This window comes from Chelonoidis abingdonii, chromosome 6 (assembly GCF_003597395.2).
Source record: "Chelonoidis abingdonii isolate Lonesome George chromosome 6, CheloAbing_2.0, whole genome shotgun sequence".
Taxonomy (NCBI): domain Eukaryota; kingdom Metazoa; phylum Chordata; order Testudines; family Testudinidae; genus Chelonoidis; species Chelonoidis abingdonii.
In genome coordinates, this window is record NC_133774.1 from 82,720,069 (window position 1) to 82,735,198 (window position 15,130).

The window sequence follows — 15,130 nt, forward strand, 5'->3', positions numbered from 1 at the left end:
TTTGTAGACAGGAACTTGTCTTCTCAATTGTTTGTTAATGTGGTATGCACTCAAAAGGGTCTTGAAAAGGCTCTTTATTCAAGTATTAGTTTCTAGTGTGTTTTTAAGAAAAAATGGCAGTTTTCATCTTTTTTGCAGAATTTTTAAATTTATTTTTTGTAATATGAAAGGTGAGACTTGAAATTTTTTTGTAAGAGTTGGCAGGATTATAGGGATATTTTAACCATATACAATTGTTTTCAGGATTTATGTTTGAAACTTTATAAACTGTTAGTTTCAAGTTCTGAAATATTGTTACTTTTTTAAATAATCAAAGTTTGGATATTTGGACTTGGAACAAGTCAGTTGCCAAGTACCCTGCACAAATAATTTGAATGGGATTCAATTAAAAAAAAAATTGAGAAAAGGAAGACACACATGGACACACAGCAGCATATGAAGAAGTTTCCAATATTTGTATAATAAGAAAATTAGAATACCGTCTATATTTCCAGAGGGACACTGAACTCCTGTTTAGAGCCAGGGCTTATTTACAAAAGCTGCAGTAGCTATATTTGGCTGTTTTCTCAAAGCATGAACCAAACAGTGACACAAAAGGAACTGCATACATGCATTACCTTTTCATAATAATATAATGTCTACAATTTTAAAAATCCAAACAGACCGTAAGGTCAAGAACAAGAACCTTTGGTTTTGTGATTTATGTATTTTAGTGACATCTCTTTCACATTACCATATGAGCACAATGAGAACAGGGATTTAATCATATTATGTGCCCTTCAATATGAAGACATTCATCATCACGTATCTTTGCAAACATTGATTTTATATTTTATTCAGTGATGTGTGGCCCTATGGCTACTCCAAAGCACTTTGCATTTTCTTAAAGGAAATTCAAATTTGTCTAACTGATACTTAATATACGAAATCAGTACTTTAATAGGAGTATAACCTCCTAATACAATTCAAATTCTAGATACACTCTATTGTCTATAACTCAAACCATATCCATTCCATACCCATGCACATGGTTTGGTCTTGGGATGCCTTAAAACCATTGTGACAGATGCACTGGTAACCTCCTTGCAAGTCCACACACATGCCATGACTGCAAACATTCGGAATTTCCAAACATTCATTGCGATCTATAACAAAAATATAAAACACATGACATACATTATTTTTTTTTCATTCATTTTTCACAAACATGTTTTTACAAAGTTAGTAAATTATTTAAATAATCCTCAGAATTATCCATAAACAAAACTGAATCATTACAAAACTGTTTTTATAGGAACTTTATTTTTGTTTATACATTTTGAAGTCTCAAACATATTCTAGCAATAGCTTGACCTCAAGAAAGTTGTTTTAAAATCTCATGGCGTTTCTTCTTATTATGAACAGAGAAATATGGCTAGAGCATAAAGTTTTTACATAGTTCTTACAGGCAAACTAAAATACAATGGTTTCTCTTGCATCTCAACAGGGAACATGTAAATTTGCTAGATACAAGTGGATTCAAGCAAAGCAGTGGAATCAATTGATTTCTTACCAATACAGGCACCATTAGGTGAAAGTTTGAAACCTGCAGCACATTCACAGCGGTAACTCCCAGGACTGTTGATACAGTCTGCATTTCTCTGACAGAGATTGTCTCCATTGCTGCACTCATCAATATCTGAAACATAAAGAATCCTAATTCAAATGTCAAGTACCACAACATATTTATTTGGTCTAGAGTGCAGATATTTTTAGTGCCATGGAAGGATAACATGGAGAATGGAGATTCTGATCCTGATTTTCCTCTCACTTGCTCCAGTGTAAGCCAGTCAGTAGAATGAACCAAAGTTAATAGAATTCCATCAATGAAAAACTGGGGTTAGGAGAGAATCAGACCTTATGGATCTAAACCCTGTTGCAATAACTGGGCCTTCAAATTTACCCTAATTGTAAGCTTACCTATAAATGTAAGTAAAAATTCAAGACATGTTACAATAACTATAACAACATATGTTAATGAAAAAAGCAAAACAAAAAGACTAAAATTACTCCAAACAAAAATGCCTATTAATATAACTCAGGGGCTGTGTTAAAAACAGGGGCGGCTCCAGGCACCAGCACGCCAAGCACGTGTCTGGGGTGACAAGCCATGGGGGGCGCTCTGCCGGTCGCCGCAAGGGCAGCAGGCAGGTTGCCTTCAGCGGCAAGCCTGTGGAGGGTCTGCTGGTCCCATGGTTTTGGTGGACCTCCCGCAGGTGTGCTGCCGAATCCGCGGGACCGAGGACCTCCCACAGGCAAACCGTCGAAGGCAGCCTGCCTGCTGTGCTTGGGGCGGCAAAATACTTAGAGCCGCCCCTGGTTAAAATCATGCTTGGTAAACAAAAGAAGTGCAGAACTGAAAATCAGTGAACTGAAATTAGAAATTAGGTCTAGTTAATAAACAAAGTAATAAAGGGATGGACTAGTCCACCCACCAATCCCTTTTTGGGTCCTTAAAAAATGACTTTGGGAGAAAAAATGGTAACTGGAACAAGCTTCATCATCATGGCTGCTATCTCCACAATCTCCACCTAGGATCTGATTCAATCTAATCCTGAGAGATGTCCTAACCAGCCCGGGCCAGAACAAGAGACCCAGATGACACTGCTACTGCCAACTAAATCTCAAACACCATCTGGCACATGAAACTGTCTGTCCTCCCTCCCCCACCCCAATGTCCTTTTCCTTCTCTACCTTATGTCTTCTCTTTCATCTCTCTCTCTCCTTTTTCCTTTTGTCTAATAAGAGTCTGGCTTAGTTGGTCAGGACTGTATATCCTGTAACACAACTATAAGTCTGTACCCATAAAGAGGCAGCAAAAAGCAGTGCCCCAAACAGCCCCAATTCTGGTACAAGTTTGCTAGGTCAAGGAGTGCCTGATAAGACCATATGTGGTGCCCATGCTTTTCCAGAGGTAAGGTGGTAATGAAACTGAGAAAGTCAGCCCCATTTGTAGCTGCATTTTCTCTTTGTTGTTCTTTTCTCTCCCCTTTCATGTGAGTGTCTGTCTTGTTTTATCTTCTTAGGAAATGGAATCTGACTTTAACAACAATAGCAATAACAATATGTGCAGCCTATTTCAACTAACTATTTCTCTTTTCCCCACAAAAGGACAGTTATTACTATTTTAATGCCATATTAAAAAAAAACCAGTCAAACACGGGCTTTTTTTTCTTTCTAAAATCTCTCCCCAGATAAAGGGAAAATATCCCAAAGAGTGTTAGTAAACTAAAAGTCTTATTTAACACATTACATTTCTTTAATTGCTTTTCTGTCTTCTCTGTATCTTTAAGGTAAGGTTACAACGATTTTTAAATGGTATTTTTGCCATGGTACTAAGCAGGCTACAGAGTATGCCAAACTCTAACCTTTTAAAAAACTGTTTAATGCTGAACACTTTCAAAGCCATGTTAACACTTTTGACTCTTTGGGTCCATAGATTCTGTCTAAATTAATACAACATTTTATGTCCCTGGGTGAGTCTAAAGGGTTAATATGTACTCAAAAAGCTGGCAACTTGGCAAACAGACAATTGTTTTACAGTTGGTTTAAAAAACAAGGGTTTATAAACTTAAAATGTGTAAAAAACTATTAAGTTCTTGATACAATGCAGAAGTGAAACAGTGTATTTAAAAAATCCTTATGAGAAAGCGTGGGCATGTTGCAAAGGGTGTACAAAATGTGGGGCAGCAGGGAAAGGGAAAAGTTTGCCAATTTTTGAATAAAAGCCATATTTTTACAGTATAACAACTTCAATTCTCAAAAATGTGTTAAAAATCAGCCTTAAACTGGAGGAAAACCCCAGAAGTATCAGAATGTAATTTAACAGTTTGCTTTGCATGATTTTAATCTTTTTTTTAAAGGGTTATCAATTGTTTTATAGCACTTCATTTTTAATCTTTTTACATGTGCTTTGTTTTGTTTTCCCTTTTTCTTTTATTTTAGGGGTTGTAGTTTTTGTAAATGGTAAAAATGCCATAGGTTTAATGTAAAGGCATTTTTTAAAAGTGGCAAAAAGGAAGTGTAGTTGTAGTGTAGCAATTTTGACTAAAAGCACGTTAGGTAACCCCCTCCTGTTAGCAGAACGCCAGCTTAATTCAGCACTGCTACTGCACTGACTGTGAATTAAATTTCAAGAAGACCCCCTAAAACAAGGAGTTTTGCAGAACCAAACCTTGTGATGGTTTTGGGTTTTCCAATTATTTTTCCTGTTTAGTTTTTAATGTCAATAATTATTGTTGTTGTTTTGTGCATGTAAGATAGGACGATGCTAGTATTTACAGGTTGGATCTCCATAGTGGGGTAAATTGCCACAATGGCCATGTTGTCCTCACAAATGTTGATGAAGCAGGAGGGCAGGGTCTGTCACAGTCTAAAAATGCCTGCAAATTTTTACCACCCTTGGACATTGCAAAAGGCTCATGAATGCAAAAGCAGTTTCAAAGACATAATTTTGTTGCTTCTTTTTATAAAGGGCAACATACTTAGGTAAACATGCCATTGGGGTAAAGTTTTTCTCCAAATAAGCAAGTGTATTAAATTTTTTACAGTTGTGTAAATGTGCAGCTTTAAATAGCTTTAACTGTGTAACGGGGAAAAAAGTAAAGAGTTTTTTCCATCTTTACTCATTCTGGGCGTACAGCCAAAAAAGTAATAAAAGCCAGTTTGTTTTTAAACATCTTAGAAGGTATAAGAGTACCAGATCTAAGTTTTGTTTTAGCTATAAATAAAGTTGCATGTTTTTAGCTTTGTTACTATCTGAAAGGTTTTACTGTAAATTTTGCAATATTTAATTAAATGAAATTTGTAAATTCCAGTTAAAATAAAAAATTGGCAATATTTGCAATTAAAATATAGCCAAGTGCCTTTTCTCCCCATACATGCTCAAAGTAAAATAAGATTTTTGTTTGTACAGTAATTGAAATTTTATGAACCAAAGTCTGACCTGAGGTGGAACTGGTTCATAAAAAAGGGATTAAGTTGCAATAATTTGGTCTACAAATTTGCCCTAACTGTGAGTTCAGCCGTAAAGTAAATGAAAGTTCATAAACTGTCACAACAATCTATAAACAAAAAAATTCATGAAAAAGGTACAAAAGCAAAAGCAAAAGACCTTCCAACATACCTCAAGGAATGTGTTAAAATCATACCTGGTAAAGAAAAAAAGCCCAGAACTGGAAATCAATGAAGCAAAACTGATGTGTCATAAATTAGGCCTAAAGGTAAACAAAATAATGAAGGGATGGGTCCTTAAAAAAAAACCAAACAAACAAAAAAAAGACTCTGGGGAGAAAAGTTGGTTACCATGACACTGACTGATGAAAAGACAAGAGAAGGGGAAGGATGCCCCATCATGGCTGCCCCCATCTCCCATCACCTCAGACCCCAGATCTTCTTCATCCTAATCTTGAGACATGTTCTGACCTCAGCAGTCTATGGTCTCTGTATACCAAACCCCAAACCTTGTTTAAAACTTTTTAACATTAAACAGTTTCCACAATCATATTAACATCTGTAACTCTTTGGGCCCATATATTCCATCTAAATTAATTCAACAGCCCCTCTCTACTGTGTTGACAATGGAACTGTAAAAGTCTGTGTAAATAATTAAATAAATGTCTGGGTAAATAAATACACCTATGTAACTTTATATAATTAAAACAAAATAATTTAATTAAAACTCTAGGAAAGTGGTGCAGTGTGTTAATGTTTTAATCTTCTGGGGTGAAATCTTGACTCCTCTCAAGCCTATGACAAAATTCCCACAGAGGCAGGATTTCACCCCTAGACTTGAACTCAAATCCAAGGTTAGGGCAAAAGGGAAAATTATGACAGTGATCTAATTCCAATTCCCATGTTTTACTGTCATAGAAACATTGCACAACTGGATATGACTGATATGTCTCTGCCTAAGAGAGTACTGGAAGAGTAGATCAGGAATGAGATGCATTTACAAAAGTGTGGTATTCAAGAGAGTGCTGTTATTCCCTCATATTCAGGGGTGCTAAATTCACTCTCAAAGGTAAATAAGAAAACAAAACAATGCCTGGTCTAGAAAGGAGAAGGGACTGTTAAGGAAACATGTTTAAGAGTTAGCAGGTTGTGTAAAAACCAATATAACAAAAACTGTGTCATATATTGGCTGGCACATATATTTATTTCTTTAAAGAAAAGTACCTCCTAAGATCATTATGAGATAACCATTGAAAGAATGCCCACAACCTGTTTCTCCTAAATATTAACTGCACTGGAATTATGCCCTGATGCTCCCTTACAATAAGCATGCTTGTAGGGACAAAACAGAAAAAAACCCTCTCATTCAGATCACCTTCACAGACCAAGAGTAGGTCACTGTAGCTGAATCCTGTGGGACATTCACAGCGGAAACTGCCAATCTGGTTAATGCAAACACCATTTGCACAGATCCCTGGGATCTCCTTACATTCATCAATATCTGAAAGTGAATATACATTAGTCACACAGAGTATTGTAAGGCTTTATGTACCCCATGGATTCTGTCTATTTCATTGTGCTGTTAGCTAAACATATATAAGAAAAAAACAAACATGCTGCTGTTGTAAATGATGGGGCAAATAAATTATATGATATTCAATAAAGAAGCTCAAGATTTGGATTATTAGTTTAAATCAGTTAGGAAGCTGGAAGAAGGAAGAAAAGAGATATGGGAATGGGATAACACAACATTAAATATCTGTTTCCAGTATATAAAGTGTTATGCATGCAGAAAAGTCCCAAAGAAACTTAAGAGGGAAGTTTCTTATAGGTAATTATGTAGGAGCAGGATTTTATAATGTACTATGAGAATTAATGTATGATTTGATTTCATCCTGCCAGCCACCCTTTTTGAATAGCAGAAGGAATGACAGACCAGAACAATCCTTATGACTGATTATGGTCACCCTTTTGTTTTAGGATAAGTTGTAATGTCGACTATGGTTTCCTATATGTATTACAAATTAGGCACTCTAGTTAAATATACATTTCTTTGTTGCAAGGTTTTAGTAAGTAAGAGACAGGATCTTGTAGCAAGGCTTGATTTACAATATATTCTGCTGAATATACAATACTGCTGTCTGTATATCTTTGAAGGTTTCTGTAAGAGATTGTTTGTGTGAATGAGGAATGCGTGCATCAGGAAAAGATAAGTGCAAAAGCCATCACAAATATCCAGAAGGTCAAGAAAAAGTGAGAGACCTGGAAAGACCAGGAGACAATCAGAAAACATCCACTGTATCCGATGCTAAACTTAAGGACTAATGATTACGTGCTCAATCTAACTGGACATTAGGTTGACTCAAGCTACAACAGACTTGTAGATATAAACATCAACTAGCAGGAGAGAGAGAGAGAGAGAGAGAGAGAGAGAGAGAGAGTGTGTGTGTGTGTGTGTGTGTAAAAAAAGCATATGCTAACTGTTGTATTTTCAATAAATGGGGCATATTTGCCTTTCCCTCCTTAAAAGAGGCCGTGTGCTTTGTATAGCATAACAATTATTCTTTTAAAGTGTCTTATCAGTCATAACCATGTACTGGGATGGAGAGGGAAAGGAATGGTAGCAGTCATAAGAAGACATGGCACTAGAAAAATACTTAACAAAAACTGAGATATATAATAAAAGTCTTATTCTAAACTTTCTGGAATTGTCAGGATGTAGCGGAGAAACACAGATGATTATACAGCTCCAAAGTGAGAGAGGGGAGCACGTAAAATGCCAGTTGCGGGAAGGGAGATTTTTTTCATACAGTTATATTAAAATAACATTCATTATAAATCCAAGTAAACATGAGTTCTAGTGACCTGAACAAACCACATACTCTTGCAATTTATGATGTCACCAGAACCCCATGATGGAATTAGAGTTTTAGTCCATACAGTTGGTATACAGTGTTCATGGCAGTATTATTATATTGCTATGACACACCATGCTGCAAAAAATTACTTGTTGAAAATACATTTAATAAAACTTACCAACAGCTTTGCCAGTATGGATGTCAAAGGTGAAGCCAGGAATATTCCCACAAATGGTCTTAAATTCCGCTAAACATGAAACAAATTATGCATTTGTAAAGAATATGTATAAGTCCCTCAATAATTATTTTTTAAGTTTCCCCAGCTTTCCAAGAGCACTTGCAGTCAATTCTAGTAGTGATAGGAAACTCTGCAGCTTGTCTAAGTAAAATTTAAAAGCAAATTTGCCAATAAGTGCAGCTGCCACTCAGAAATTCATTCACACTTCTATATATCATTATTTGCTCCACTTGGAGCTAGATCAGATGTTGAGTTTGGGAGAGCAGGCCTTCATTTTCTGTTTAAGTACCACTCCTCACCCTACTTCTTGAGATTTGTTGCTACTTTCTAATCTCCTACAGTTGAGGATCTACAGAGGCAATTTTACTAGGGAAACTGAAAGTAACTTAACAGTAACTAGGTTTTGTTGAATAAATTAACTCTAAAGATCCACACTGGTCTCTCCTGTTCTCTTCTCCTCTTCAGAGATGTTTGTAATTGAAATGGCGAGGCACTCAGGGAGAGATAGGGGACTACTACTCCCTCTTCCAGGGCATCTTGAGGATGCAGGATGTAGACAACCCTAATGGCTTTTACTACAATCAGTTGACCCCTGGTTTTCAAGGCCAGGCATGTGACTCTTAGAATGTGGATTTGCAGTGGTGATATATTTAGATTAATTCAGTTACTTGTATGTAAGCTTTTTTCCAGCTTTTAGTGGAATCAATTAGTGCAGGGTGTGACAGAAACCTCCTCTGTTAGTAAAATATTTCTTATTAATCTTCTGAGTCAATAAGACTTTACCAGCATCACAATGTTCATAAGAAAATCTTCACAATACATAGTGAACTTTTAAAAGGGAAAAATAGACCCATTTTGATCAACATGTGTAGTTTCGCACAACAAGAAACATCTCTCACTATGTCAAATCTGTAAAACACTGACTATTGGCAGCCTCATGCATCTTGCAGTGAAATAGGGGAGCTGGGACAAAATAACTTTTTTGTGTGAATACTTACCACCGAATACTGCCCTGGGACGTGAACATACAGTTCCTATTCATTTCATGATGTATTTAAGGGCAGAATTTGAGACCATGTTGAAATGTTACTAAGCTTTTCTTTCAGTCATTACATCAGCATTAAAACAAAGTGAAAACTGATTTATAGTTTCTGATGTTAAGTTTCCATGTTACTAATATTATGAGAAAATAAGGCACAATTTCCAGCAGTTAAGGCTAATTAACCATTAGTACAATCTTCCATGGGATGTGGTGGATTCTCCATCACTTGGGAGTCATTAAATCAAGAAGAAGTATGTTTCTAAAAGACAAACAGTTAAATTTGCAAAAGCACCTAAGTGATGTAGGCATCTAAGTCTCATTTACACCCTGAGAAGCCTTACTAGTATTGACTCTCAGTCATGTCAATGCTTCTCAAAGTTTTAGCCATGTTCCAGTTCAACCACAAGTTTTTGGGCTTCATGCAGAAGTCACTGGGTGATATTCAATGACCAGTGCTATACAGGAAGCCTAACAGTGGTCCCCTTGTGGCCTTAAAATCTATTAATTATTTTCACTGTCTGATAATTGGTCATCAGCAAAACATTTAGAAAAGCCAGTTTCATCTGAAAACTTTGGGACAAATAAAGGCTCCTCCAGGGGCAGTCATGTTAGCTCCACTTGGAGTCTTAATTTGGCCCTAAGCTTTTAGCTGACATTAGCTTTTCTAAATGTTTTGCTGGTGACCAGCTATCTGAAAGTGAAAATAATTAATAGATTGTTAGGGGACCTCTGGACGCATTGCGTGTGCACAGGGCAAGAGCAGGCATAATACAGGAAAAAATAGTATGCGATTGGCTAGTTAAAGACTGTTTCACAATGCATGTGGAAAGGCAAAAAATGCCTTAAATTTGGCATTTCCTGACTTTTGATTGCTTGACTTTTGCAACTTTAACATTTTTAAATTTAGATTTTTGTATGTAATTTTCAAATGCCATATACTGTACTTATTACTACCTTACATTTCAGAAAGACAGTGAGATCTGAGAGTTAACAGTAATTAATCCCTCATGATTTACTTATACCTCAAATGATGAACCAACCAGTCAGATACAATTTGGGTCATAAATGAGAAGTGGCAGAGAGGGTAAAAACTTACAAGAGTATTTATTTTTGAAGGTTGGGGGGCTGTCTAATGTTAATGGATGTGATTCACATGCATGTGCAACATTAAACTATATAATCTTTGTTACCCAAATACACAAGACAGAGAGACTATTTGTCAAACATAAACATAAAAAAAAAAGAGTTATTCAGAAAGAGATGATGTAGAGGCTAAGCTCATCGATATGAATGATATAGTTGGGATCAAAAGCATAACACCACTTTTAATGAGCTACGGGGCTGAAGCCAGCAAGCTGGTTATGGTCAATGCACCATAACTTCTGCTTCTGTGATATGCAGCCTGCACCCAGATTTCAGAACATACTCATTATCTCATAATAACTGTAGCTATTCAACCATTTACAATTGGAATTTGTGTTTGATATGCTGCACACAAATCCCTTCCTTAGTGGAATCAGAGGTTCAGAAATGTCTGCAACTGCAGCAAAAACATCTAAAGGAGAAAAGCTAATCAGGCAAAGTCCTGAAACAGAGATATTTTAACTATTTGCAGAATTTCTGAGGCAAAGAGGTTTTAAAGAGCATTTAAGAACAGCTACAGAGACACTTTCTTATTCAATGATGTCATACAGCCATAAATACTCTCTGTATGAGCTCTTGACACTGTGATACTATATTTTTTTCATGTTGTTATTGCAGCTCAAGATCATGATGAAAGCATCACTGTATTATGTTAGGATATTCCACCATAAATATGTTGTGGCTTTCTGTAACTGCAACATAGTATTTCATCTCTCACGCTTGCTTTCATTTCACACATTTGGTTGCTAGAAGAAGAGTACATCTCTTCACTCTTCACACTCTTGCTACTGAAAGGAAGAAAAGAAAGTGTTTCTCCTGTCAGTCCCTTTTCGCTCCTTCCTGGCTGCTTGAAGGACAGGGTGTCTGAGCTATTTGGATATCATTCTGTCCTCTGCCACGTGGTAGACAAGGCAGAGCAAAAGGACCGCTTCCGTTATATGGACTCCACTAAAGCTGCATCTAGCACTACAACTGCAGGTTGAGTATCACTGATTTAAGGGCAAAACCAGTGACATAATAAAGGCATCTTTTGCTATACAAGTGATTATTTTTATCCCAGTACATTATGAGACCTCTGCTTGATTGCTGAATGTCTGCATTTATTTATGAATTCCATGATATACTATAGGTTTGATAATTTTCCTGCTGGCGTTCATAGAATATCAGGGTTGGAAGGGACCTCAGGAGGTCATCTAGTCCAACCCCCTGCTCAAAGCAGGACCAATTCTCAACTAAATCATCCCAGCCAGGGCTTTGTCAAGCCTGACCTTAAAAACCTCTAAGGAAGGAGATTCCACCACCTCCCTCGGTAACCCCTATCCAGTGACTTCACCACCCTTCCTTAGTGAACTGTTTTTTTCTAATATCCAACCTAACCTCCCTCAACTGCAACTTGAGACCATTTATCCTTGTTTCGTCACCAGTCACTGAGGACAGTTCCAGATCATCGTCTTTGGACCCCCTTTCAGGATTATTGAAGAGCTATCCCATTCCCCCCCCTCTTCTTCTCTATCTTGCGGACTAAACTTCCACGTTTCTTCAGTCTCTTCTCATAATCCATGCTGACTCCAGCCCCCAATTATATGTTTGTTCCCTCTGCTTGCTCTTTTCCTTGTTCCACCCTCTTGTCGTGTGGCCAAACTGGCCCCAGTCTCCAGATTGAGGCCTCACCCATGTCGATAGAGGGGATGATCACGTCCTTGATCTGCTGAGCATCCTATTCTTTCAGCCCAAAATGCCGTTTCGCTTTCTTCGGCACAAAAGGCAGATTTTGCACAATATGCCAGTTCTCGTCCTGTAACCCCTAGGTTCTTTTCTGCGAACTACTTCCTCCATTCGGTCCCTAGTCTGTACAGCGTGATGAGATTTTCTGCTCCTAAGTGCCGGATTCTGCCCTTGCCTTGTTGAACCTCATCAGGGTTCTTTCGGCCAGACCTCTATTGTCTAGGTCCCTCTGTATCCTATCCCTACCCTCCAGCGTATCTACCACTCCTCCCAGTTTAGTGTCATCTGCAAACTTGCTGAGAGTGCAGTCCACGCCATCCTCCAGATCATTAATGAAGATATTGAACAAAACCAGCCCCAGGACCAACCCTTGGGGCACTCCGCTTGAAACCGGCTGCCAACTAGACCTGGAGCCGTTGATCACTACCTGTTGTAATCCAGGAAGTCATTCCTTCTTCATTTTGAGCTTCAGAAAAAAAGTGAGATGCAAAAAAACTTTCAATTGCAGTTTTCCTGAAATCCCAGACATTGGGATGAAAAAAGGTATTCTGCTGGGGGTTTATCATGTTGACAAATGCACTATGGTCTTTTTATTTGATTACTAATTTTGCAGGTGCTGAGAAAATAATATCAGATAATACACAGAGCAGATAGATGACCAAGGCCCCCTTGTTCATGCACTTTAGACACAGGTTATGCAGCTCCCAGATTTATGTGGTAAGGCTCTGCATAGCGGAGAGCCCTCCATCCTACTACCCTCTCTCCCATTCGCAGACATCTCATTGTTCAGCTTGTGACCACAAAATGGCTCTAAGCTCCTCTCCTTCCAAGGGAAACATGCAACAGCAGCTGACAGAGTTTACAGACTGTCAGATCTAGGAAGATGGGTGAATGCCTTAGAAGTGGGTTGCACTCAATGAACTGTTAAAATGAAAACCAAGTAGGTGGAGGAGCTTGCATTATGGCATTCCTAAGCTCTGCTAGAGTTGCGTCTGTGCTCTGGTCGAGACAGGAATACCATAGGGCTGGCACACTCCCAGCTGCAGAGTCTCTAAGTTAGACGAGAGGAGACAGCATGCCTCAGCCCCACAGCAAACTTGCCCTGCCACTATTTTGACAGTCTACAAGAGAGTGTCCCTCACTTGTGGACTTTAGCAGTTCCGCAGCTGGAGAAAGTGCCAGTCTTGCTGAGCTCTGCTACTCCACTGGAGCACTCCACTCTGCTTTTGCATCACCTCTTCCAAAAATCACTGTGTTGTCTGCATCTTGAGCCACCTCAGTCACTGCCTGACCATCTCTCTCTTCCAAGTCTTCTGGGTGGTAATTTATGCTGCAGCTTTACAAGTGAGAATTCTGCAGCTATCTACATTGCAGTGTAAATGCATGGAAAAAAGGCACTGCCCATGAAATGCCTTTTGGCATGTATCTTGTGGCTCTTTATATTATAATTTGTTATACACACATATTTTAATTTCAATTATAGTTAGACTTATGTCCATAAAAGCACCTACACAAGGCTCTAAGTGCTTTAGCAATTATTAAGAATACAATTCATCCAAAAATTAACAAATCCAAAGCTCTGTGCTCCATTCTACATAAAACAAAAACCTGTGTGGTCTTAGACCTCCGGCCAGATTCACTTTGCCAATGATGGGGGATGCAATCAACACCTTCCTGCTCCCTTGGGGACAACTCACCCAAGGAAGGTCAGATACTAGTGTTGCTGCCTGCCCTCACTCCCACTTGCAGCCAACAGGAACATCGTTAATTCCTGTCATGTGCTCTCTAAGCACCTCCCTGGAAGAGGCTTCAGACAGGTGAATGGAGTTGTCATATCATCCAGCTGTCTTGGCCACATCCACCACTGCTCAATATTTGGGCAACACCGGCTGCCTTTAGGTCAGAGGGAAGGTTGCAGCTTCTTTGTGCCAACACCATTACTGTACCATGTCAGACTTTCAACCACGGGGATCATGATGGCAGATGCCTGAACTCAGTCTAGCCCATGAAGATTAAGCACTGTTGGAGGCAGCTAACATAAATAGCATCACTCTGCATTCCTTTTGGACAATGGCATAATCCTGACTGAAACTCAGACTAACTGATACAGAGAGGGAGCTAAGATGATGTGGAAGTTAATGTAACAGGATTGTTATGGGAAGTCTTACCTGTTCCTGGGGTTGGACACGGCTCACAAGGCTTGTTCCAGGCTTTGCCAACATTGTACGTGCAGCAGCACATCCTCTTGGTCACATTGAAGGGCAGTTCATTCTCACAGAAGGTTCCATTGTAGCTTCTATAGCAAAAGCTCTTTCTCATATCTACATGGGAAAACACTCAGAGTTACAAGGTAACTGCAACAGGGTGGCTATCCCCTTAAGAGCTGGAGGACCAGGGCAAGCCAGCCCTGATTACAGAATGAGGCACACCTAGACTGAATCAGGCAATTCCCTATAAAGGGCAGCAGGTGACTGCAATTAAGGGAGAAGTTCAGGAATCTGTGGCAGTCTCTCCAGGAGTGAGGAAAGGCTCCTTCAGGGAAGACCCGAAACCAAGGGAGTTGCCTCAGGCAGGGAGGCCTGGGAGGAGAAAGAGAAACCTTGTCTTGGATGGGTTTATGAACTGACTTGGTCTGGGATTTTGAGTTTTAGTTTGTTTATATTTATTTGAAATATGCAATCCGGTCAAGCCACAGCGTTCTTATCAATGAGGTTCAAAGCACGAAGACCACCAGGAAGTTGAGTCATTGTGCAGCCCTCAACTATTTGGTGTCATGGTTTGTGGCTGCCCACATTGACATAGTGGACTGTCTCTAAAACGCCACAGAAATTCTGCTGCAATCACAAATTCCATGTTTGGAACGAAGCCGGTTCAGAAGGTTCCACTGCCTTCATGGTAAATCAAACCTGGGTTGACGGGTGGGGTCCAAGACAAGAAAATTATTTGTCACTTTCTCTGCAGACCAGGACACAGCCTCTACAGTAAAATTTTATTTTTACATCTTTGGGGGCCATCTTACTGATGTACTCCTGGATGTTCCGGGTTTCGTCCAGGACAGTGGCTTTGACGCTCACCAAGCCCCGCCCGCCTTCTTTCCAGCTGGTATACAGTCTCTGGGTGTTGGACTTGGGG

At 38.9% G+C, this 15,130-nt stretch overlaps 1 protein-coding gene across 1 annotated transcript in view; it reads right to left on the minus strand.

The window, feature by feature from the left end:
* The window catches only part of FBN2 (fibrillin 2), a 256,715-nt gene that overhangs the window by 49,892 nt on the left and 191,693 nt on the right, over positions 1-15,130 (minus strand). The window contains exons 41-45 of the mRNA XM_075067188.1: positions 14,167-14,319; positions 8,029-8,097; positions 6,368-6,493; positions 1,553-1,678; positions 1,020-1,145 (exon numbers count right to left, since the gene is read on the minus strand). Coding sequence (XP_074923289.1) covers positions 1,020-1,145; positions 1,553-1,678; positions 6,368-6,493; positions 8,029-8,097; positions 14,167-14,319 — 600 coding nt within the window. The remainder of the gene's footprint in view (positions 1-1,019; positions 1,146-1,552; positions 1,679-6,367; positions 6,494-8,028; positions 8,098-14,166; positions 14,320-15,130) is intronic.